A 25637-nucleotide genomic window follows, 5' to 3' on the forward strand; every position below is an offset into this window, starting at 1 on the left:
GTATTTATTATCAGTTTATATTATAAATCATTTGGATTATAAATAAATAAAAACATTTTATATTAATTATTAACCTACACACATCCATAAATTTATTATCTTAAAAAGCTCTTCAATTGTTGCTTTATTGCTTTTCTAAACCCTTTGTCAACAAATTAGATTATCCATAAAAGGGATTGAATGTTTGATTGCTTTTTTATGGAATTTGTTAAATGTTAGAATAAGGATTAAACATAAGAAAATTCTAAAACTTTTAATCTTACTAAGGCTAAGGTGGAAAAACTTATTATTAAATTACACTTTTAATTTCATGTTGGTTATCAATAGTATTGGTTGGGGTTTGGGCTATATTATTTGGGAACTATTGTAACCCGTTTTACTAAATAACTGGATTTATTATTTAGCTTGGAGGTTTTATATGTGAAGGAATTTGAAAATTAAATTAAAAATTCTCTTAAGGTTTGTTTCTCGTGCTAGTTTAGAACTAAAATTTATCTTGGTTGCTTCTAACTGGAGAGTTTTTAAATGGTTTGTAGTTATTAATTTATTTTTCTGGACTGTTGTATCCATTTCCATCTATATTAATATTGCTATTACTGTTTAATTTTTACCCAATAAATTTATTTTATTAAAGCTATTTGAATTGTTAAGTCTAATTATTGTTTCCTATCGCTTTTTATAGATAAATTAAATAAATAATTAATTAATTACTTAAAATTGAAAGAATTAATTGTTATAATTTACTTTTTGCAGCTATTTGAGGTATATTTACACTCTTATTACCGTTTTAGTGATATAATAATTTTTGTTCACTAATCCCTTTTATTTATTTAAAGCAAATATTAAGTATTTCTTCAATATTTCTAAATTAATTTTAATACTTTGATTAGAGTGGATACTAAGTTTGCTTTAGGAGTCACTCTAATTACGATTTCTAATTTAAGGTGATTAACTGTTCTTGTGCTAAGGTGAAACTGAGAACTAATTACTATTTCTTCTTAAGTAGCTTTAATCTTAGCTCCTTTTATTATTGCTTCGCTAAACACTTCGACTACTACTTTGACTTGAAGATGAAGAAGAGGAAGAAACAGATTTCTTCTTTTAATAATTGCTCTCCCAATCATTACCTTTTGGTCTACTTCTTAAAGGAGTATCTTCCTCTCTGTACCTACTTTAACTCCTCCTTTCTCCTCTCTCTGAGCTTAATCTTCTATTATACCTATAGTCCTAATATCTGCCATTATTAAAATTATATTTATTTGAGTAATTATTATAACCTTAGTTATTTTAATATTATTTTTAGTTATTCTAAAATTTATTATTTTAAATATTATTTAATTGTTTTCTATGTTCTTCACTACCCTTATTATTATAGCTTCTATCCCTCTCTCTTAAATTATTAATACTATTATACTAGGAACTAGAAAGTTATCTATTATTATCTTATTTTATCGAGTGGTGCTTTTGATCAAAATAATCATCCCTTAGGTTCTTTCTTTCTTAACTTCTTCTATTTGGCGACACAGGCCTCGAATCTTAGATTTTATTAGGACGATTGTTTGAGTAATGGTTTTTATTGCTTTCACCATCAATAATAATCATTTCCCGATTTTAATGTTGCTAATTTACAAAGTGTCTTTTATCTTACTACTTGAAGTCGTAACTCATATTCTTTTAATTATATATCTGCTACTAGTTATATCTTCTATCATCATCTTCTTTAATTTATAAACATATATTTAAAATTTAAGAAACTAACTTTTTTACATTAATTGGTTGAATACATAAAATTTACTTACAATCATAGAGAGTTTGTTTGAATATTTGTTTGCTTGCTTGTTCGTTTGTTTGTTATTTTTATGCATAAATTCCAGTTAAATTTCATTTCAATTATAAATAATAAAACATTTTAATAATTTCGATTCTATTTAAGATTTAATTTAATCGATAAAACTACATCTTAAAGGGAAAATCAAATAGCAATCGAATAATCTCCCTATATTTTATTGATGCTTAGCTGTTGTTTTTCATTTTATTTTATACAAACTCCCTATAAAGTACGAATTTAAACTACAAACACACAAAAATTGTTTAAAATTAATTATTTACACTTTCTCTAGTACGTATCATCAGTAAGATCAATCACATTTTCTTTACTAAAATCAATTTTTTTTTTCTCCTTTATTTTATAAAAGGAATTATATAAAATTATTGAATCGAAAATATAAAATTATTTATTTTTTATTCAGCAATTATTTTGAAAATATTTATCATTCTTTTATTTATTTAAAAATAAATATTCTATCCAATCTGTATTAAATCCTTTGATCATTTACATATTTATTTTATGATATTAATTAATAAAAAGTGTGTTACATTATATATACTATTGAGATAGCCTTCTTTTACACTATAAGGGTTTTTATCTAATTGCTCATTATGCTTGTTTGCCTAAATAACTTTTGTAAAATTAGGCTCTATACTTTCTATTTCAAAAGGGTTTTCAGCATGATTTTATTATGAATATTTAATGCATTACTTAAATATATTTTTTAAATCTATCTTTTCTTTATCTTTATCATTCAACATTGAAGATAACTCTTTGAGCGGGAAATTAGTAAATTTTTTATTATCTTCGTTTTAGTTATTTGTATTTTGAGATTACTCATTTTCATCTTCTTTTTATTTTAGTAGCTTGTAGTAGGTCTCCTTTTGCACAAATTATATACAATTTTAAAGATTGCAAAACGTACCAACATACTTTTAGTTTTATATTTAATATAGCATCAAAAAATAATCTTACAAAATATTAATTAATTCATCGTTTTCAGGAAAAAAATCAGTACTAATATCACTATTTTATTATGAAATCAAATAATTTAAAAACTACGTAGATATATCTTCCATTTATTTGCTTATATTAAGCTTATATTATAATCAAATCAGGCACTTAGTTAGGATTTAACTTAATTTATCTTCAAATACTTTATTTTAAATTCGCTTATTGTATTTGTATTAATGTATGAGTGTATATATCTCTTTTTTAATTTATTCTTGACTATATTTTTTATATTTTTTTAAGTAAACTCTTAATTATTTTTTTTTTTTGATGATTTTTTTTGCGAACTATTAAGAAATTTTAAATATCTAAAATTTATATGTATTTTTTTTATACAAAAATTTGTAATATTACTTTCTTATGCAAAAGCTTTTTATCGAGATTCACTATTTTTAATTACTTTTTTATCAACAAATATCTTAAAAAATACTGCTGATTAATTAGTTTTGGGTATGATGAAAACAAAAGAAGTTTAATATTAAAATATTATTTCATATAAAATTAAATAACAAAATGTATTACTATCAAATATTTAACAAAGAGAATTAGTGCTGAAAATTCTGAAATGAATTTTGAATAAGTTTCGAAATATTTAAAAACAAATATATATTTTCAATAAATAATCATTTAACTAACCTTCTAAAATAAATATTATTATATAAGAGGGTGTTCCTTTACAAATTTTTATATATCAATATACGTCAACTACTTTTTAAATAAAACAATTTATTTATTTTAAATATATTCTTCTTTGAAAATATATCTACTTACAAAAATGTTAAAAAATCTAATAAAAAATTAATAGCATTTATATAAGAAAATCTAATGAAAAATATTTAGAAAAAATGAATCCTTAATGAATCATTATTATAAGAAAGATATCTATCTGCAGCAATGAGATCAAATCATTCAATGAATAAATAAATGAATAATTTATTCCTTAAAACTAATGTATTAAATTCATTCAAATTAATTATTGAATTTTTTGCTGTTAAATTTTTGAATTGTAAGGTTTAAAAACAAAAATTAGGATAGTAAGTAAGTAATTCTATTAAGGAATTAAAATCTTTAAGTTAAAAAATAAATAAAAAAGCTTTAAACTGTTTGCAATATAAAATAAAATGATTTTTACAAGTAGAGAAGCAGCTCCAAAACAACCGAATTTTAGGATAGGCATATAATTTGATTCAGTTGAATGCCAATAAGGATGTAATTTAAATAATTAAGCTCATATAAAAAAAATTTGTATTTTATTATTGAATAATAAATGCTTAAATCATTTCTTATAAAATAGTTGAAAACAAAATTTATGCTACTTTCATTTTTACAAGTTAAGAACTGGCTAAAATGGTTGAAGTAAAATTCTAATTACTAGACAAAAATACCTTATTATTGAAATCTTTTTAAATTAGATTCCTATGGAAAGCCCTCTTTTGTTTGATGTTTTTAAAGAAGATTACAAGCAAAAACTAGAAGTTGAATTATACGAAAACAGTAGATAATTTATTTTATTAATTTCAAAAATAAATGATTTTTGTATATTTGTTTTTATAAAGATACTTCGATAGGTTAAATAGGATTGAGATTTCCTGCTAGACCAGATTATATTAATGAAATTCAAGTAATTATTTAAATATCTTAATTCTATATTGCTAAATAAGGTTTTTAATAAAGATGGAAGATATAGTTAACGTAGATGTAAATGACCACATCATTAAGATTAAATATAAATTTAGTGTGCTCAACAAGCTTATTTCTGCGCAAAAAGAAAACAATTATAAAAAAAGATACAATTCCAATAACAAAAGAGATAATAGCTTTGAAAAGCAATAGCAACACGAACGAAGTGGATAAGAATTACAAAAGATGTCTTAACATGATAGATCTGACAACAAGAAAAAAAATACATTTAACAAGGCTTATATGTCTGAAAATTCAGAAAATCTACCTCCATTAAAGTGCTCGTTAATTTAAAATTTTAACTAATAAAATAAATTAAGTGAAGGGATGAAGCAAAATTGCAATTATGAAATGACTGAATACTCATAAAAGATTTCATTCGAAGAAACTATAAACAAAATTTTGTAAGAAAATTCATAATATACAAATATGAATTACTTAAACACTAATGAGTAGAATTAAAATTTCGACTATAAAAATTAAAAAATAAGTCAGACTATAAATGCTTTTGAAACTAGTAGAGTAGAAGACTCATAATCAGATATAAAAATTTATTCTTTTCAGTAAAACAACTTAGAAAGTTAGTAGAACAATGTATTTAATTCAGATAAATCTTACAGTTTTAGTTAATAGACTACTGCTAACAAAATTAACCCAAAATATAGCTAACATACAATAATAGAAGCCTATTCAGCAAAAAAATTTGACTAAAATTTAATTTCAGCTGAAAAAAAAAGGCTCAATTTTTAAGAAAGCCCTGGTAGAAATCAAAAAAATTTTTAAAATTTAACACATCACACAAAATTAATATATTCTCCAAGATCAGATATCAAGTCTGCCAGAAAAAATAATATAGAGTTTTCTTAGCTTAATGTAAACCCTGCTAATAATCCTAGTATAGGTCCAATTGATACTACTAGAACATCCAAATCATAGGAAATATAATGCAGAAGTCGAAGAAGTTTGAATGATATAACATCAGCTTCTAGGAACAATAGATTGGAAACATAAAATGATAGCATCTTAGAAAAGAATATTCCTAATGCATAAGGAATGCTAATAGATACATTAAGATAACCATATGACATTTCATTGTGTGCAAATAGCAAAGATTTAGATGAATTTTCATAATCACAAGCTATTGAATATCTTAAAAATCTCACAGTTGCTTTGTAATTAAGAGTTTAAGTAAAAGTTTTGATTTAAAAAAAAATAAATTTTTTAATTTTATAATTTTAAATCTATTAATCAGCATTTGAAGCATGTTGAATCTGAAAATATTACACTGAAAGAAGATTTCCACAAGCTCAAAAATTTAAGAGATTAATGTTTGAAAACATCTGAAAATATTTCATAAGTATCTCTTCAAGAAACGGTCAAATTATAGCAAGAACTGGAGGGAATAATTTAAAATTCTAGAAAATACTTAGAGTAGCTCAAGGAAAGCCGATAATAGTAAAATTAAAATTATTGATTAAAAAGCTTTAAAATTATTTTAATTTAATTGAAGGATTGATGAATTAAAAAGTTAACTGCAAAATGAGTAAAATGAAAAAAGATAACTTAATCAAAAAATAAATGAATTAACAAGCTAAATCTAGATATAAAGGTAATACATTTAATTAATTTGCTTAATAAAAACTAAATTAAAATTGTTTACTAGTGAAAAGGAAAAATTAAGTCTTTAAAACATTAACCTTGAGACAATATAAAACACCTCAACCTTAGACCAATTAGTAAATAATTGTTTTAAAATTTGGTTGAAATAAATAAATAAAATTAATTATTTATTTTGTGTTTAAAGAAAACTAGAGAATTAAAAGAGATTTTGGAAAAAATAATTCGAGAAAAAAGTGAAATAACTAAAGAAAATTTGAGTATAAAAAATGATAACATAAAATTGTAATAGAGTTTAATGGAGCTAAGATTAAAATATGAAGAACTTGATTTTAAAAACAAACAACTTTCTGAGTAGATTATCTTAATGTCAAATGGAGAAGAGGTAAAAGAAGGATAAGATATTACCAAAGATTAATAATACCAAGTTTAGAAAGAAATAAATAGAAGGTATTCTTACTTTTTTTACTAAAATTTATATTGAGAAATATTTTTTATAAATGAAAATAAGTCTGATTTTAAGTATAGAGCAACTTCATGAAGAAAAGAATACTAAATAAAGAGAATTTAACAATTTATCTTCTCAGTATGAGGAGTAGATTTTATTTTTGTAGAAAAATGTTTAAGATATGGAGGCCTAGCTGAGAGAGTTAAATTAAACCAACCTTGAATTACAAGCAAACAATTTAGAACTGAGTCTAACTTTGAAGAATATAGAATGCATTTAAAAATCAAAGCAAATTTTTGAAGAAGATCTTAGGAAAGAAATTGAAAGAAATTCAACTCTTTATCTTTAATTTTAGTCCATCAAGCAATCAAATGAAGTCCTTTTCCATAAATTAGTAAGAGCAAATGAGTAAATTAAATGCTCATAAGACTAACTGACAAGCTTTAACGAATAAATTAAAACTTTAACTTAATGCCAGGAAACAGCTGTTCAATACTTAACATATCTTTCTTTTTTAATTAATGATTCATATTCTCCAGATTAAGTAAATAAATAAATAAATAATCAACGAATTTATTAAAAAAATTAAACAATTTTTAAATTTAAAGAATGACCTTTTTGATAAACTGTTAAATGAACAAGTACGATAATCTAAATTTAGTGCATTAATTTTCATCATTTTAAGAAAGCTTAAAAGCGGCTTGTATTAATTTGGTTCATAAAAAATATAAGTGTATATAGAAGAAAATATAGTTAAAGGTAATTAATTAATTAAATGTATCTTTTAATTTAAATTATTATTTGGTTTTAATTCAGTCAAAGGGCAAGACAGTGCAGTTAAGTATTTTGAGAGAAACATCAATCCTGAAATCTTAAAGTTGATATCTTCCCTTAATGCTGATAAAGAAAAGTAATATAACGAGCTAGTACTTGTGCTAAGCAAATGGCTAGAAAATAAGAATTACTGAAAAGAAACCATTTAAAATAAAAACTGATTGATTATTTATTTTGAAAATGCAATTTACAATAAATTTATTCTAATTAAGCAAAATAGATATAATAAATAGAGTTATTAAAGTGAAATATAAATTTAAATAAAGAAAACTATGTGTTATATAAAAAGTAAAATTATTTTATAATATTTTTGTATATAATTATTAAAAAATTATTAAATCTACATAAACAACAATTAATTTTTTAGTTAATTAATTAAGGATTCATTTTTATCTTTTTAAGATTTGCAATTTTTTTTACTTTTGATCTTTATATAAAAGAAAATTATTAGTAATGTTTCAATCAAAAGAGCAAAGGATGAAGTTCTAAAATTATTTTTGCCACCATTTAGCCAGAAAGATGAAAGTTGTTGTTTAAAGAGATGAAATCTAAAGCATCCCATAAAAATGAAGATACATCTCTGTCAGGATAAATTTATTCATACTTTTCCTTAGCTGCTACATATTTAGAATAGTTGCCAAATACTTCTAATGATATTTAGACTAGCTTTAATAAAGATCTGCTTTTTTTGGGAAGCTACTCTTCTAATTTTATAAGAGCATCACAAATGTGTTCTAATCCTTCTTTTTCTTTCTCCTTGATCAATATTGAAAGACCTTGATAATCTAAGCCGAGCTGAAATTCATCTAGAGCAAATTGCTGATCAGTTATTGAGCTTAATTCTAATTCATTTACCTCTAATTTAAGTCCTTCCAAATATCCTTTTAATTTTAAAGCACTAATCAATGAAATAGTTATTAAGTTTTTAAAAAAGGTTTGTTATTGAATACATTTTATTTTTCAATTTTATAAAAAGATACCTTTTAAAAACTGCTGAATATTATTTTTATCGTGGAAAATTGGATCAGTATCGGCCAGTGAAAAATTAATACCAACAAAAATTAGTATTACTAAAATCTAATAATTAAAAGCTTATTATCTCTTCATTTTTTATAGAGTTGCTTATTTTTTAATGGACTCAAATAAATTTGTGAAAAATATTATTACTATGCAATTATCAATTCCCCATAAAGAAAGTATTTAATTTTATAATTAATACATTCAAGCAATTTAATAATTTTATCATATAAAACCAAAATCCTTATTCTGTGATCAAAAGATGGAATGCTATTTCTTGAGAAAATTAAGACCAAGAAGAAATAGAATTATTATTAAGATTTCTCAATAAAATTTAAAATAATTTATCAAAAAAATATAATTTACTAGACAATTGCATATTATATTTTTTAAAAATATTTTTTTGTGGCATATTTATGTATTTGTTAAAATTATTAGATTGTAAGCTATGTTTTTTGGTTGAGTATGATTGCTTGAATATCATATAAAATAAATGAAATTTTAAAAAGCGCTTATAGATTATTATTGAGGTTGATTAATATTGAAAGATTAATTTCGGCTAAATTTATAGAAAAATCCAGTAATGTTAAATAATTCTTTTAAAAATATTTAAAATTTATTTTTGAAATGTGTGTGTGATAAAACTCTTTGAAAAAACTAATCTTTTTGATTTTATATCCTATGAATGATCTATTAATTTTTAAAGGTAAGTTGCTTTTACAACTTATTTTTAGTTTCTTGTCAAAAAAGAGGAAAATCATAAAACAAATCTATAAAATATCAATGAAAATATTTTTTTTTGTAGTGATGGTTTATTATTTTATAGCTAAATTTACAATTTAGAGCATAATTAGTAATTATTAATTCAACTTAATAGCAGCTTAATATTTATTCTATTCTAGATGCGTTAAAGGTAGTAGAGTAAATCAGAAAACTTAAGTTGGTAAGCAATAAAATAAAAAAAAATAAATTAATTAAGTTTTTATCTAAAAATGAATATTCGTAATATGATTCCAAATTAATTAATAAATATGAAGAATATAATTTGTCTGTCGATGAGTTATTTTTATTGTTTTTCAATCAATAAATGAAATAAAGATTTTTTTCGTCAAGTAATTAATTTTTGCACTATTAAAAGAGAATACTATTAGTAAATAATACATAAATTTATATACATATATTAACACAAATATGCATATGCAAAAAGAAGAAGAAAATTTATTTGATTGCATAAATAACGCAATACTTATTTATTTATTTTTAATTTAGATGTTTGTTTGCTTGCTTGTTTCTTTTTTTGCTACCTAGCTTGCTTGCTTAATTGTTTGCTGGCCTTTTATTAAAAAAGTGATTATATCCCGCAAATTTCATAATTAATAAAAAAATAATAAAATAAAATTCAATCCAAAAGGACTTCACAACATATAAACCAAAATTTTTAAAGTATTTATTATAAAACTCAAGCATTCTCCATAATAAGTAGGGCGAATAAACTCATATAGACAAGTACTTCTTTAATCTTTTAGTTTAAAATTAGCCAGAAGAAAATCTAAGCTCATATTGCTAGTCCTTCATCATACCAAAATTCTCACTTGAAATCATAAGACATTACTGCAAATGAACAAAATTATAGGAGGCTATTCGAGCAATAAAACAAATTCAACCTCTTTGCAAAGAAGTAATTCCAAGTCTAAGGACAATACAAGTCCTGTTAAGGGTCTCTAAGTTCCCAATTCTAATACTAACCTGAACAGTTCTAGAAAATCACCTGGTTAGATAAAACTTAATTTAAAATCTGATGAATATGCTACTCCAATCAAAGGAACTCTTCCCAATTCTACTAACTCTTAATCATAAGGCAGCTATTCAAATTTCGATGCAATTAATCAAGGTGGTAAAGAAGTCCTGTCCACCACTAAGTAAACAAAATAAATTTTATATTCTCTTTTTTAAAAAAAGTGTTGTTGGTTGAGTTTCTCTACTTTTAGTTTATTGTTAGCAAATAAAAAAAATAAAGAAAAAGTATGAAACTCAAACTCATGAGTCAAAAACTACTTTTATATATATTTATCTTTTGTTTATAAAAATTTTTAATTAAAAGCTCAACAAATAGAGGCAAAGCGTAGCTCCTTAATACTAAATCTCCTCTTAAATCTACTTCTATTGCAAGAACAGGTGTTGTTAACCTTCAAAAAGAGGGATCTAGGACAGAGCTGAATGTTTCAAGCTATGAGAAAAAGAACCTAAGCAATACAAACATCAATATCAATATTTAGAAAGTAGATCAAGAAGGCGCAAACGAATTGACTGTAAGCTAGAAATATACTCAAGAAATCAGCGGATTTTAAGGATAAGGAGATGCAGGTTCAAATATTTTAGATATTTCATAGAATCAACTTAAGTAGAATATTTTTCTCCTTTATTTTTTCTTTTTATTACTTTCATCCTTCTACAGAAATTTAAAAACGATCAATTTGCTAGCTTGCTTCTAAAATTTAAATTGTCCTTAAATACTTCTAAAAATATTTAATAAATTTTATATCAATTGATCCAGTAAAAAATTTTGCACTGAATCAAATTTTTTTCACAAATTAATAAATAAATAAATAAAAATAAAAAATATTGATAGCAAATTAAATTAGTTTTAAGAAATAAAATTCTGATTAATTAAATAAATAATTTTCTACCCATTATTTAATTTGATTAAGCAATTAGTTATTTTCTTAATTAAATTCAATGCAAATCTAATCAATAATAGTGTTTCAAATTTCTGATGTTTACTATTAGCAAGCATTTATCATAATCAAATTTTGCTCACTTAATTAAATTTACATATTTTAAATAAGTCTTAAGGAAGAAAAAGATAAAAAGTCAAGCAACTAAAAGTCTCAAACAAGGTTAGATGACTCTCCTCCTTAAAATAGAAAGAATTCAATTCCTAAAAATCCTCCAGCTCTATCTCTACAATCAAACTCTTCAAATATGTCTTCTAATTATGGATAAAAGAGAGAATCTGCAACTTTTTCTTTAGCTAAAAATATCCTAAAGAGATAAAATACTAATTAATATGGCGGTTTACAAAATAACGATAAAGTAAACTAATCAATTGACAAAGGTTTACTGAATTTATCTATCTAATAATCAACCAAACTCAAAAATGTTTCTTCTACAGCACCTTATAATCCCGAAGTTACAGCTAAAGAAAGAGATGGTAATGTAAGAGTATATGCACGTTTTAGACCTAATAACTCAACTGAATTAGACTTGATCAATTAAGGTTTAGGATCTAATATTATTGAATTTAATGATGAAAAATCAGTTACAACAATGTGTGATAATCAGATGTACACTTGCGATAGAATATTCAAACCTGATTCGAAATAGGTATTAATATTTTTAAATTTATTTATCGAAAAATCAAAATAAAAATCATTAGCTATTGCAATCAATTCAAAAATTTGCAATTGTTTTCAATAGATCATTTTTAATTAAAATATATTTTAAAAATAATATTTTACAATTTTAAACTTATGTTACTCAAAATATTAATTACTTAAGCTCCAATAAATTCAAATATTTAAGTTTTGGGATTTCAATATACTCTTAAAATTGAAATAAAATAAATTACAAAAAACAAATTTATTAATTTCAATCAAACTTAAAATTTTAGCAAAATAGAAATAAATTTAAAACAGCTAATTTTTTAAAAAATATTTAATTTATTTTAAAATTATAAAGGAATATGTTTACAATACTGTAGCAGTTGAAGTTGTAAATGACGTTTTAGCAGGTTATAATGGTACTATATTCACCTATGGTGTTACTGGTAGTGGTAAGACTCATACCATGTTTGGTAAAATTTAAGAAGAAGAGATGGAAGGTATCATTCCTAGAATGTGTACTTAGTTATTTGAACATGTAGAAAATGAAGAGCTTGATATTGACTACACAATTAACGTTTCTATGCTTGAAATTTACAAAGAAAATTTATATGATTCTCTTATTTAACTGAGCTCAGGAGATAAAAAGGATTTAAAAATTAAAGAACATCCTTAAAAGGGTATCATTGTTGATGTAACTAACTAAAGATTTTCATACTTTTGTAATATAAATTCAAAATTTTATTTTTTCTAGGGTTTAACTCAAAAACAAATCGCAAAAGAAGAGGAACTCTTTGGTATCATAGATTATGGTTATAACTAAAGACAAACAAGAGCTACTCGTCTTAACGAATATAGTTCTCGTTCTCACACTGTTTTCATGGTAGAAATTTAACAAAAGCTTCCAAATGGATCTGAAAAGAGTGGTAAGCTTAATCTTATTGATTTGGCAGGTAGTGAAAAAGTAAATAAATCTGGTGCTGTTGGTGAATCCTTAGAAGAAGCTATCAAAATTAATGTTTCTTTGACTTGCTTAGGTAAAGTTATCCATGCATTAACAACAGGGTAAGAGTACATTCCTTATAGAGACTCTAAATTGACTAGAATATTGCAAGAATCATTAGGTGGTAACTATAAGGTAGTTTTTTAAATTTAAAAAATAAAAATTTCAATTTATTTCTTCATTAACAAAAAAGACATCATTAATTGTTTGCTGTTCTATGCATTCAAACTTCTAGGATGATACAGTCTCAACTTTAAAGTTTGCATAAAGAGCCAAAACTATTAAAAATACCTTTAAGTAAAATATAAAGAGTTCCCCAGAATCTATGAAGCAAGCAATCGAAATACTGAAGTAAGAAGTCTTCTAAGCAAAAAATCTTTTGTAAATTTTCCACTCCAACATTGCAGATGTTAAAGAAGGCTTGTAAAGCGGTGATCCAGAAAAAATAAAATAAATTAGTAAAATATTAAAACTAATTTAAAAATAAGATTAAAATATTATTTTTATAAAATAGATAAGGCACTTGATAAGCTTTTAGAATATTAAACTGACTACAATCCTAAATAATACGAGCTAGGAGCTCTTACTGATTAAGCAGGAAGAATTTCAGCTTTAGCTTCAGGTGCTGCAAATTTAGCTGGATTTGCTGCAACAGGCAATGCAAGCATCGATATTTTAATTGCAAGAGTTAAAAATAGAGATGAAGAAATTGCTTCTTTAAAAAATAACATCGTCGATTTAGAAGAAAAGAATAAAAATTTAGAGAATGACATTTTAGAAATAAAATAATCTAACATTAAGATGGTTAGTGAGTTAAATGACTTAAAAATTGAAAAAAATTCTATTAATGTTAAATTTAACAAAGAAGTTTCAAAGAATGATTTCTTAGTCTTCCAAATAGAAATTTTATAGAAACAAATTCAAAATTTAGTTGATCAAGTGTGTAAATCTGAAAAGAGATGTGCAGAATATCTTTAACAGAAGAAAAAAGTTAGTAATAAATATTTTTAAAACTATTATTAATGACAAAATATTTATAATTAATTTTATTTTCAATTAAATAGTCGATGAAAAAATTGATAACATTATGAAAGACGATTTGACTTTCGCTGAAATAAAGCTTTCTGATTATTTTAACAATAGTATCAACTTCAACTATGAGGTAAATATTTAAATTATATATAATTTATATAATATGAATTATATTTAATAAAAATAAGTTCTAAATTGATCGTAACAGTGCTTTAAATTAAGGCATTAACCTCAGCTCTTTAACAGGTAAAAAGAAATCAGCTCACTCAAGTGCTAAATAATCTAGTGACAGTGATAGCGATAGTGACAGCGACTCTGATTCTTCTTAGAGTTTTATTTCTTCTTAAGTGAATACACCTGGTAAAAATAAAGCTTCTGCAGTTCATTCATAGAAAAAAATAGAATACTAAGGAAATAAACCTATCTTAGGAATACCTAATACATCTAGCTTCTACAGAGGATAAAATATGAATGCATAATAAAATCCTCCTTCTTCAAGAGATGATGGAATGAAAGACTCATTCTTAAACAATATAAGCTTCAACAACATTTCAAATAATCCTAATGTTGAAATGCTGAAGAGAATTATTGAAATCCCTTAAAAGATAGATGAAGCAAGTCAAAAAGACCCAGTTTCTAAAGATTTTATGATCATAAATTTAAAGAAGGCTCTTATAAAGTAAAGAAAAATTAAAGATTAAAAAATTAATTAAATTTACAAAATTTTAACATAATAGTGCTCATATCATAAACTAGAATTTACTTAGAACAATTAGTGCTCTTGAATGGAAATAAATTATTGAATATGGAAAATCATAGCTAAAAAGTAATGTCATGAAAATTTAAAGCAAACATATTGAAAGATTAGAATCTGTAATCGAAGAAAATATTGGAAACTAAAAGAACTTGCGTGATAAGATGGAAGAAATAGAATTTGAATTAAATGAGTAAAAGAAAGAAATAAAAACTACAACTTCATTCAGTCGCTTAATGCCTCGTAAAAGCAGAATTATGCTACCTGTTCCAATTTAACCTAGATTCTAAAACGCTGTTTAACAAGTTTAGAAAATAGTTTAAATAGCCCCACCTAGAAAAGATTCAATAACAAGTGAATTACAACAATCAAGAGAATAGAACCCTACAAATAGCAGCTAAATTAGAAATAACACCACAGAAAAAACAGAAGGAGATGACATGAATGAAAGTATAAATTTAATTTAATTTAATTAATTTGATTAATTATATTTTATTAACAGTTATTGACATGATTGATAAGAATGTACTTCCTTTAACTTATGAGAATGCTATTTCAGAGCTCAAGAAAAAGAACTATATTATCAAAAAATTATACCAAGAAAATTTAGATAGTAAAACACAAGTCATACCATCAGTAATTCAAGATAGTGATAAATTAAATGCACTTTCTAGAGAAAACGAAAGACTTCGTGATAAGATTATTAGCATTTAAAATGACTTAAAAGTTGAATAAGCTCAGACAGCCTCATATAAAAAATCTTTGCAAGTTGAAAGAAGAAACTTAAATAACCTAAGGAAGTTGAACCAAGAAATGGAGATTTCTCTAAGAAATAATTTAAGAGAAGAGAACGAAGGCTGGTAAAGTGTGATTAATACAATCAAAGAGTAAAACGAAAAGGAAATGATTAAGAGATAGCAAGATTATAATATTTTGAATGAAAAGCTCAATGATGTACTTGAAAAGGCTATGTATAAGTAAGAAATAGAAATTTTTATTATATTAATTATTTAAATTAATAGAGAATAATAAATAATTAAAATATTTTTAAAAAAATGATCAATCAATCTTCTTTTAAATACAATTTATTGTTCAAACAAACTTTATCAAAAAATTCTTTAAAGTCAATTTTATACTAACTTTTATTTTATTAAAAGACTTGGCGAAATGAAAACAAGAGGCTAAACTTGCACTGTAAGTGAAATTGAATAAGTTATTTAAGAACTCTAAAAACAAAAAACTTCTGTAAGTGTAAATTATGAAAATAAATCAGCAAAAAGAAGAAGTTTACTTTTTACACCAGGCATGGTTCCTCCTACTTCCAATACTCCATCATAATAATAATAATAATCATAATCATAAGGTGTTGGTGGAAATGGCATTAATCCTCATTCTCCTAAAACTTTAGCTTTACTCCAAGCATTTGCTTAATAAGCTTAGTAACATTAATGAGCAAGAGGAATTCGATTTTTTTTTTTCTTTAAAAATTTTATTACTAACTAACTATAACAAACTTACACTATAAAAAATGTAAATTTTAGCTAAATCTGAATAAAAATAGAACTTCTCTTTTAGATTATTGCAATAAAAGGCATTATTTACTTCAATAAAAAAATATAATTTAATTTAAATAATGCTACTATTATTATGTTTAGAAAAGGTATATATAAAATTGTATCTATAAACTTATGTCATTATATTATATATAATATATATATTCATGGATTTACTTACATTTTTCCTAAAATATTCAATCTCTTAATTTTTTATTTTTATTTATTAATTATTCATTTCTAATCATTTAAACATATTTTCAAGCAAAATGTTTTAACATATTTGTTTATTTAATTGATCAAACAATTTATTCAAAATTAAAATTAATTTTTCAATATCTTACCTCTAAATATATTAAGCATATTTTCTTTTTTTTTAATAAATATCATTATTTTTTATTTAAATTAAAGTGGTTTTCAAGGATTGGCAAGGAGCATAAAAATAGTCAAACCTTAATAAAAGCAAATTTTAATGTTTAGATTTTTACAATAAAATACCTTATTTTACTTCCTTAAACAAATATAATATAAATTTAAATAATACCACTATTAATATCATTAAGAAAAGGTATATATAATATTATATCTATAATTTATGTCATAATATTGAAACATATAATTTATATTTTCACATATTTATTTCTTATATTTTTCTGAATAAGTACAAAAATTCTTATATTGTTATTTTATTCATTTTTATTTATTCTTAATAATCTAAAAATATTTTCAAAAGTAGCACTTTAGTGCATTTGGAAACTTTAATAAATAATAAACTTTTTATATAATTGAATAAATAATTTATTTTTGAAATTAAATTTATGTGTTATTTCTAAATTTATTACTTGTGTTTATATTTTTTTAATGTAAATTTAAATAATTTTCAAAAGCAAGGATCAAAAAAATAATTTTATTTGTTTGATAAATTTAAGTTAATACACCTCTTTTATTTCGTTTTAATTTTTAAAAATATTATATTCGTTTTTTAAAATGCTAATTTCCTTTTTGTTTGAATAAGATCAAATCCTTTTTGATGATCCTAAATATTTAAATAATTAAAAAAGTCTAAAATATATTGTTTACTATTTGGAGACTAACAAATGAATTAAAAAAATCAATAAGATAAGTAGGATGATGCTTTATTAGAAAAGTAAAGAATCTAATAGGAAGAACAAGATAAAATAGAAAAACAAAAGTTAATAGATGGACAGCTGTCTACAAAAGAGACAACCTGCTACTGCGCGTATAAATTAAATAGAATTAAAAATCATTAATCAATCATAATTTAAAAATATAGTTAATTGGTGATTACTATCATTCTCGTTGTGGCTCTGTTTTAAGATCATAGAATTCAAGACGGATATTAAATAGTAGAAGGCCTGGACGACTTTATAGGGATTTCGTATATTGATTTTAATTTAGTTTTAATAGTTTTCAAAAATTTTTTTTAATGCTTAGGAATTTGACTGAACAATCCTTGATGAGTTTTAATAGTCTTTTTACTAACAAAATATCAGTAGCAATAAAAAACATTTACAATTCTAAAAATAAGAATCTTACTCTAACATACAACCCTCAATAGCATAATACCTTACAAAGTATCTTAGATGCCTAGCCTAATTATCAGGAATCTTAATATAGAATTTAATTCCTGAGAACTTTCAATTTGTTTTTAGGTATGAGGATCAGAATAGACTTGCGTACAATTGATGATAATGAGTTCGTTTCAAATTTCTTCTAGGTTTTATCTTAAAATCAAATTTTATTGATTGAACCAGGAGGTTATTAAGATTAAGCAGCAAAATTATAAATTATTTTGTAGAGCAATCAAGATAATTTAATATAAACTGATAACTATATAGATATGTTTTTTACAAGTGAATTAGATGTTGGAGTTGTTAACAATTTACTAGAGTTTATATAAGTAAATCATATAGATTATTAATACAATATTTTAATATTGATATAAATAAATAAAGATATAACTGAGTGACATTAAAACATACTAAGTTACTATAGATGTCTTTTCTGTCAACTTAATTAGATAAATGATTGTTTAACAAACAAGAGTTTTCACTGAAAGCGATTAAGGAGCTCTAAATTATTATTAACAAGATTAAGTAGCTATTTTCCTAAATATTAAAGGGTAAAATAATTTCGTTTTAAAAGGTTGTTGTAAAAAATGTTTTAATATATTTATAGCAATACTAGTCCTGCAAATACTCTATATGCCTCTTATCTGATTAAAATCTTTTACTTATGCTGTGTTTCACTATAGATTTTAATATCTTTTGTCCTTGTAACAAATCTATTTATTTATATAGTTTTTTATTAATTTTATTTAATGATTTAAATAGAAAGTATTAGGTATGATTGTAAACTTTATTACAACAAAAATCTTCATTTTCGATAAGTAATATTTATTTTCATTTTAAGATTCTTAAATATAGCATTTATTTATTGTTATCAATAGATTCCTCATTATCAATTTAATCCTTTAGTCAGTTGTTGTGAGCTATTTGTCTACTTGGCTACAACTTTTCTCAACTTATAAGTAAATGCAATTAGATTCAGTCTTAATATTAATACTTGTATTTAATAATCTAGCTCCTTAAATTAAAGCACTTTTCAAAGCTTTTCTGATTTTGACCACTATGCTAATTACATGAGTGCTTACAATGGTGATAGATTTTTTAGTATTATAGTTTTAACTATATAGACTATCGCTCTTGTATAGCTAATTAACTAAAAGATACCTTCTTTTAATATTATTTACTACTCTCTTTTGAATTCAAGTAGAGATCTCTTTTTACTCATGATAGTATTTATTATATTTGCCTTTATAATATTTAAATATATATTATTATTATTATTATTATTTATAGTTCATTGTTATTATGCTTGTAGCTTTTTCAGTAGTTGGAACTATTATATTCAGTGCTACTTAAATCAGTTTTTATAGTGAGATCACTGGAACTCTTTTTGAGCTTTTCAAATTTGTAGAGATTTTTTCCATATTTAGCTTAAATTTATAAAATTAAAAAAAAAAAGATATTCTAATATGGTGTTCTTGAAGAATTGGTAAATATCAATACCGGAACTGGTATAGTATTTGGATTAATCTTCATATTGTTTTTCAACTTTATATTAATTCCATACCTATACTCAGTAATTATTGTAAATTACAACTCTATAAGAGAAGCTATGTCTATTACTACTGAAGCAATAACGGCGATAGAGTCAGAAAAGCAGTTCTAATTCTTAATAAAGATTTTTAATTTGATAACGTTTGCCTCACCTTAGTAAGTAATGCAGTAAAAGTAGAAAGATGAAGAGAAAAAAAAATAAATTAAAGAGAAAGACAAATAAAGTTTGGAAAATCTGAGTGTGCATGATAAGCAAAGTCCAGATAAAAGAATAAAAGGAGGATTTCAGTCTCATATAGATCCTAATTACAGCTATTCGGTAAATTCTCCAAGAAAAAATCGCTTAGGTAATGAAACTCCTGTCACTCCAGAAAAAGCTAAAAGTTCATTTTAGAAAAATACCAGCATGAGAGGATCTCAGATTTTTGATGACGCACACTCCAGTACAAGCAGAAAAAATTCTAGAAGCTAAACAATGATAAATTTTGGAAAAAAAAATAATTAGATTCAAGTGCATGGCAATAGCTAAGAATATGGAAATACTTAATAGGGGCCAGAAGTTAAAATGAAGTGGAAGTAGTAGCTATAATTCAACTTTAAATAACTTGGTTTGAACGTAAACTTATTTTAATATTATTATTATTTAACCTTTATTGAATTTTATAAAAAATAGTTTTATGGATTCATTCCTGCTAAGGTAGAAGTATAGACAAGATAATAGAGACAAGATGAAATTGTCTAAAAAATTGAATAGTTGAAATTTGAGAAAAAGAAAGAAAAGATAAGTATTCAGAAAAAGAGAGCCAAAACTGCCAGAGAAAATATAAAGCTTACTATTATCCATATTTATTTTTTAATAGTGCTGATATTTATGGGATCTGAATAACTACTCTATGATTAGGTATTAGAAAAAAAATTATTAATTTATGAATTAATTCCATTAAAACAATCTTAATTTTAATAAATAATAGTGCTACAAAATCAACAAAGCTATTGATAATTACTATAGAAACACCCAAATAACTGTATTACAGGGTCTTGTTTCATAACAGATAACATTTGACACAGTCTCTGAAATCAATCATCTTTATGCGTGGATTGAATATGTATTTTTGCCTCCTCTTACCCCTTAATTTTCTACTAACTCTTATTCTGATAGAATTGATCAGTATAATTTGATTTTTGCAGAATTTCCAGCTCGTATGACTATTAGAAGAACAGTTATGCACTAAAACTCAGACTTCTAATTTTATAATACCACAAGCAACAAAATGAATGACCTACCTCTTTATATCTAAACTGCTGGAGACATGAGTCCTAGTTCAGGCTACTCAGATGAATATCAGTAAGATTTTTATGGTCCAATTACTTTAAATGAGTATTATTACATTCGTCCTGGACCTAAAACAACTCCATACTAAGAAGGTGGTTTTGTTTAATATTTTACAACAAAATAAACTTAGAATTACCTTTACTTACTGACCATCTACAGAGATTAAATTATAAACCATGATGTAATAAATTTTTTAACACTTTTTAGATATCTAATTAGCAAATGTAAATAAATATAAATTAGACAGGTACAGTTGTTTTAGAATGTATATTCTATAATAAGTTTGATGATCTTTACTCATATGCAATTATAAATTTTGATATAACAACGAGTGGATACATTAACAAGAAAATTAGTGTTAATGTAAAATTTCTTTCAATAAATCCAAATTATTTAAAGCATTTTCAAACAAATTAAACAAAAGAGCTTCATTGTAGATTTATATTCAAGTGACAGGCTAACAAGGATTGTATGGGAAGTACTGTTTTTCATTTAAATTTTGATTTACTTCTTATAGTTTAAGAGGGATTTCTCAGCAATATTCATGAATGAAGAGATGAAGGCTTTAGTAAATTTATTTAATAACCTTTTACTTTTACTTAATTAAGTGATATATTTTAATAGACTCCTTTAGATCCTGAACTAGAAAAAAAGAATTATGTGTTATATTTGCTAAACTATCATATTGAAGAAGGAGAGTATTCTTTAGTTGGATTGGTAAAGTAGTTCTTGACAAGAACTCTTAAATTAGCTCAAAGAATTTTAATGTCGCTTTAGATTTATTGTTAGTAAACAACAGCTAATATCTTTTTAATCCTTGGACAAATATTGGCCTTAATTGTAATCATTTTCTATCTAACATATGCATGTAATACAGACAGAATAAATTTTGATAGAAATAAATCAGCAAACTCTTATTAGCTAATTGGCTAATTCTCAGACTTCGCCAGCTAAATGGGCAAGTATAGTGCTGTCATGAGTATACTGATGTTTGTGCAATTCATGCGTATTTTGTTTTATTTTGGTTTCTCAGGTAAATTAGCGTTAGTTCTGGATGTTATTTCTAACGCTAATCTTGATGTGTTCTTTTTCTTAATTATCTTTTTTATTCTCCTCTCTGCATTTGGATTGATCAGTATTGTCTTGTTTGGAAGTGAAATTTCATAATTTTAAGACTTCCCTAATTGTATAATAGAATTACTATCATGGCTGTCTGGTGTTTAATCTTTTCCCTCTGAAAACTTTTCTGCTTCAGCCACTGAATACATCTTTTATATTATTTTCTTAGTAAATATTTATTATCTTTAATGTTCATTCTAATATAATTAATTAAAAAAAAATAGATTATTATGTAGCTAATTCTATTGAGAATGTTTATTGCTATTTTGGATGGATACTTTATTCAAAAAATAAGTGACAAAGACGATGTATGAACTTTTTGATAGTATTTATACTTAATATTTTATAAAATATATTAAATAGTAAACCAAGGGTATCATAGACTTATTGCTTGACTTACTACATACCTATTATGAATAAATTAGAAATAACTCTTAAGAAAAATAGTAAGATGAAGTAGAAGAGTAGGAAAAAACAAATAAAGGTATAGCTTTTATTAAGAAAGCAAAGGATTGTCTATGGAGGTATTTTAATAAAGGTCTTCTATTTTTCTTGCAAATTTATTTCAGCGATGAAGAGACAGAAAAGTTAGAAAAGAGGATTGGTCTTTAAACATAACAAGAAGAAGCAATAAAGCTTGAAATAAATTTCTAAGAAAATGATGAAAGTGAATAGAACATTTCATAATAAACTATAAATGATAAGCTATTAGATTTATAAACCTATATGAAAGAAAAACACAATGACAAAGACACTTAAAAAGACATACTAGATAAAAAAGATAAAAGTAGTATAAATTTCTGGATGATGTTGCTTTCTGATTCTTTGCAAACGACTACAAATAAATAGCTAAATTTTACTGAATATGATAAGAAAGGAAACATTCTTTATCTTAATGAATATAGATAAATTGAATACAAAATGGAAAACTATTAAAATGGTGTTCAGACCATAATTAATTTACCTGATGATGAAGAAAATATTATGTAATCCCCAGGTAAAAATGTAAAAGATAACACTACAAAATTTTCAAGTAAAATTTCAAGAGTACAGACAAATATGATAGGAAATTAAGCTAGGAAATCAGTTTTAATTTTAGATGAAAATGAAAAGCCATTAATAAAATATGGGAAAAAGTAAATAAAAAAAGATATTGAGTAAATGAAAAAGAGAAATAGAAATATCCATATTGAGTATAACTAAGAATGGAGAAGCTTATTTGACAGCAAAATTATGAATGAAATTATAGAATCTCTATCAGGTAAAGTCTACCTTTATGAAGTCAAGAATAAAAAAAATAAGTAAATCAATTTATTATTATTTAACACTTTTATTAACATAAAATAAATTTGAAATATCAATCATATAATTTTTTTTTACAAATTTAACAGCTAAGTGATAATTTATTAATTATTTAAAAGTATAAAGTTGATATATTAAAATAAATTTTTTTTTGAAAAGAATTAATAAAATGCTATAAAATTAAAATTGAAAAGCAAAAATAAAACATTATGTGTTTTATAAATCAAAACTACTATAAATGAAAATAATTATGAATAATCTGAATACTAATAGCAATTTATTTAATTATTGCTTAATTAATTTATTACAATTATAAACTAAGGACTTTTTAAAAATAATAAAATAGTCTGATACAACTATTCTATATCTTTAAGATTGCATTTAACAATTTAATTACTTCTAATTGAAAAATCAATTTTTTAATTCAGATCATTAACATAATTTTTATTTATTTAATTTAATAATTTAAAAAAAAATAGATTGTTTGTAGAAGAGATTAGTAATTTAATAGAAACTTGGAACTTTGATGGATTGTTAAATAGTATTTATAGAACTGCAGAATACATTATCCTTTCTAAAAGTAAAAAGAAGAATGAATTTAAATTAATAAGCCATTTATTCTATTGCCTTTTATACTTCTTCTACAATTTGAAATGCGTGTAATTTGATTAAGAGAAAAATTAAAAGATTAACATTAATAAAATTATTGATTTTGATCCTTTTGATGATGATAAAGAAATATAAGAAGCTCAATGTAAAATTGAATTTATTATTTAATATAAAATAATGTTTAAATATGATTATAGTTAATTTATCTGCTAGAGATGTAAGCACTTACTTAAATAATGTTGATTAACAGTAAGATTATGGTATCACATATCAAAACATCTAGAACACTCCATAAAACTAGAATATGTCATTTGAAATGATAAATATTTAAAAAGAACAGAAACCAGCTCATATATCTAATCCTTAGACAAGCTAATTAAAGAAAAGAGAAGGCAAAGTTGGTGTTATCATGAGTTTAAATGATGCTAATAGCAAGCATAAATTACCATAAAAAACACAAAAAGCCCTAAGCTAAATAGAATTGCTTAAAGTTTTTAAAAGATGTGAACTTCTTTTTAGTTTATGGAAACAGACATCACTATCTGATAAGTAAAAATAAAAATCCATGTTTTTTATTGAAATAAAAATTATTTATTTTTTTAAAAGGGTTCATTTATGGTTTGGTAGTGACTTTATTAATCCTTATCTCCCACATTACTTAAAATCAATCTTATGGTAACACATATCAAACATATTTCATGTTTTTATTAGTAATATGTATTTCATATATAATCAGGCACAACTCTAACTTCTTGAAAGAAACTTTTTATCCATTTCAAAAGCAATGTGATTTCGACCTAGATAAATTTATCTAAGGACCAGAAGTTTCGAGTTATGAAATACAAAACTTATGGTTGTATTTTGGTAATTTATTTTTATATAATTTAAACTAAAAATTACCATAAACTAAACTAAATTAAAGATAATTATGTGCCTCCTCAAGCTCAAGGAGTTGTCAATGACGAAGAAAAAAAGGAAAAGTAGTAAAATAATTAAAAAAACGCTTCAGGTGAGGCTAATTAAAAAGACAACATAAATCAGGAAATTAAACCTTTAATTGATCTTAAAAAGAAACTGTAAATGGAAGAAAATGGAGATTTGGATACCTTCTAAATTAATGAAATAAAAGAAATGCATTTGTTATTCATTCAAATGTTTGTTCGTGATGAAACTGATCGTGTAGGAGTACTATATAAAAAGGATACTATGCAAGAGAAATATAACTTCCTAAAGAGTTATAAAAAAGTAAAGAATGATCACAAAATGGTGATTTTCCATTTAATGACTCTCGAAGAAAAAATGAGATTAACATTTTTAAACATGGATGATGTAGTTTCTAAATTCGAAGTAATAAAATCATTTACTTACATACAATTAATATTTAAATAATTTCTTACTCTTCAAAAGTTTTTAATGATCATTGAAGAAAGCTACGAGAGTGTCATGAATATAATTAAACTCGATAAAGATTTAAATGATGAAATGCGTTAATGGATATTTGATTTTTACTATAATTTTGCTCAGTAAGTTTTATTTTATGATTTTTCACTTCTTGATATTTTTCAATAAAAAAATAAACAGATATAATAGTTACCATACTGCGTACAAGGTAAAAAAGCAATTTTAGGCCTATACAGAAAAATCAGAAGATGTCTTCTAGTAAAAAAATAATAGGTTATATTTAAATATTTATTTTTATTTTTTTCATATTATAGGTACATAAGAGACTTAGAGAGAACAATTATTAGGTTAGATTAGCTTATTGAAGATAATATTAAAATTTTAAAATAATACATTTGAGTTATTCATACTTTTTATGGAAAAATTAGATTAAATTTTAGTTTTTTTAAAGGAAAAAGAAATTGAAAAATATATATGGTAATTAATGTTCACAAAAACATATTTTTATCTTAATATAAATACATAAATTATATTTACAAAATGGTCTTATCGATATAATTATTTTATTCTAGA

General features: G+C 23.6%; 5 protein-coding genes across 5 annotated transcripts; 3 read left to right on the top strand and 2 right to left on the bottom strand. All coding sequences in view use genetic code 6, as the record gives it.

The window, feature by feature from the left end:
* Positions 1–112: 112 nt before the first annotated feature.
* TTHERM_00348330 (hypothetical protein) lies at positions 113–2907 on the bottom strand (the record flags this gene model as incomplete). The annotated part of the gene is made up of 5 exons (XM_001022988.3): positions 113–672; positions 745–819; positions 882–1718; positions 2110–2179; positions 2377–2907. The coding sequence occupies 5 exons, from the start codon at positions 2905–2907 to the stop codon at positions 113–115; spliced, it is 2073 nt and encodes a 690-aa protein (XP_001022988.3).
* Positions 2908–3960: 1053 nt separating this feature from the next.
* On the top strand, positions 3961–7552 carry TTHERM_00348310 (hypothetical protein; the record flags this gene model as incomplete). The annotated part of the gene is made up of 12 exons (XM_001022986.2): positions 3961–4048; positions 4134–4195; positions 4252–4333; positions 4396–4460; positions 4514–5707; positions 5772–5974; positions 6030–6128; positions 6183–6255; positions 6324–6586; positions 6648–7128; positions 7193–7343; positions 7401–7552. 12 exons carry the CDS (start codon positions 3961–3963, stop codon positions 7550–7552), a joined length of 2913 nt encoding a protein of 970 aa, XP_001022986.2.
* Positions 7553–7880: 328 nt separating this feature from the next.
* TTHERM_00348300 (transmembrane protein, putative) lies at positions 7881–8525 on the bottom strand (the record flags this gene model as incomplete). Its single annotated transcript, XM_001022985.3, has 2 exons — positions 7881–8299; positions 8399–8525. 2 exons carry the CDS (start codon positions 8523–8525, stop codon positions 7881–7883), a joined length of 546 nt encoding a protein of 181 aa, XP_001022985.1.
* A 1527-nt stretch (positions 8526–10052) lies between these two features.
* TTHERM_00348290 (kinesin motor catalytic domain protein) lies at positions 10053–16056 on the top strand (the record flags this gene model as incomplete). The annotated part of the gene is made up of 12 exons (XM_001022984.3): positions 10053–10354; positions 10537–10836; positions 11282–11819; positions 12174–12509; positions 12570–12953; positions 13012–13276; positions 13333–13812; positions 13883–13980; positions 14039–14529; positions 14588–15054; positions 15107–15581; positions 15762–16056. 12 exons carry the CDS (start codon positions 10053–10055, stop codon positions 16054–16056), a joined length of 4431 nt encoding a protein of 1476 aa, XP_001022984.2.
* A 1198-nt stretch (positions 16057–17254) lies between these two features.
* Positions 17255–25463, top strand: TTHERM_00348280 (cation channel family transporter; the record flags this gene model as incomplete). The annotated part of the gene is made up of 25 exons (XM_001022983.2): positions 17255–17397; positions 17452–17556; positions 17613–18078; positions 18134–18300; positions 18357–18453; positions 18512–18567; positions 18628–18708; positions 18762–18975; positions 19040–19153; positions 19206–19916; positions 19974–20201; positions 20272–20814; positions 20877–20996; positions 21058–21201; positions 21258–21920; positions 21977–22060; positions 22116–23053; positions 23534–23808; positions 23861–24212; positions 24270–24338; positions 24400–24527; positions 24586–25010; positions 25071–25186; positions 25245–25322; positions 25379–25463. 25 exons carry the CDS (start codon positions 17255–17257, stop codon positions 25461–25463), a joined length of 6402 nt encoding a protein of 2133 aa, XP_001022983.2.
* Positions 25464–25637: the final 174 nt, after the last annotated feature.

The sequence above is a fragment of the Tetrahymena thermophila genome (assembly GCF_000189635.1).
Source record: "Tetrahymena thermophila SB210 genomic scaffold scf_8254460, whole genome shotgun sequence".
Taxonomy (NCBI): Eukaryota; Ciliophora; class Oligohymenophorea; order Hymenostomatida; family Tetrahymenidae; genus Tetrahymena; species Tetrahymena thermophila.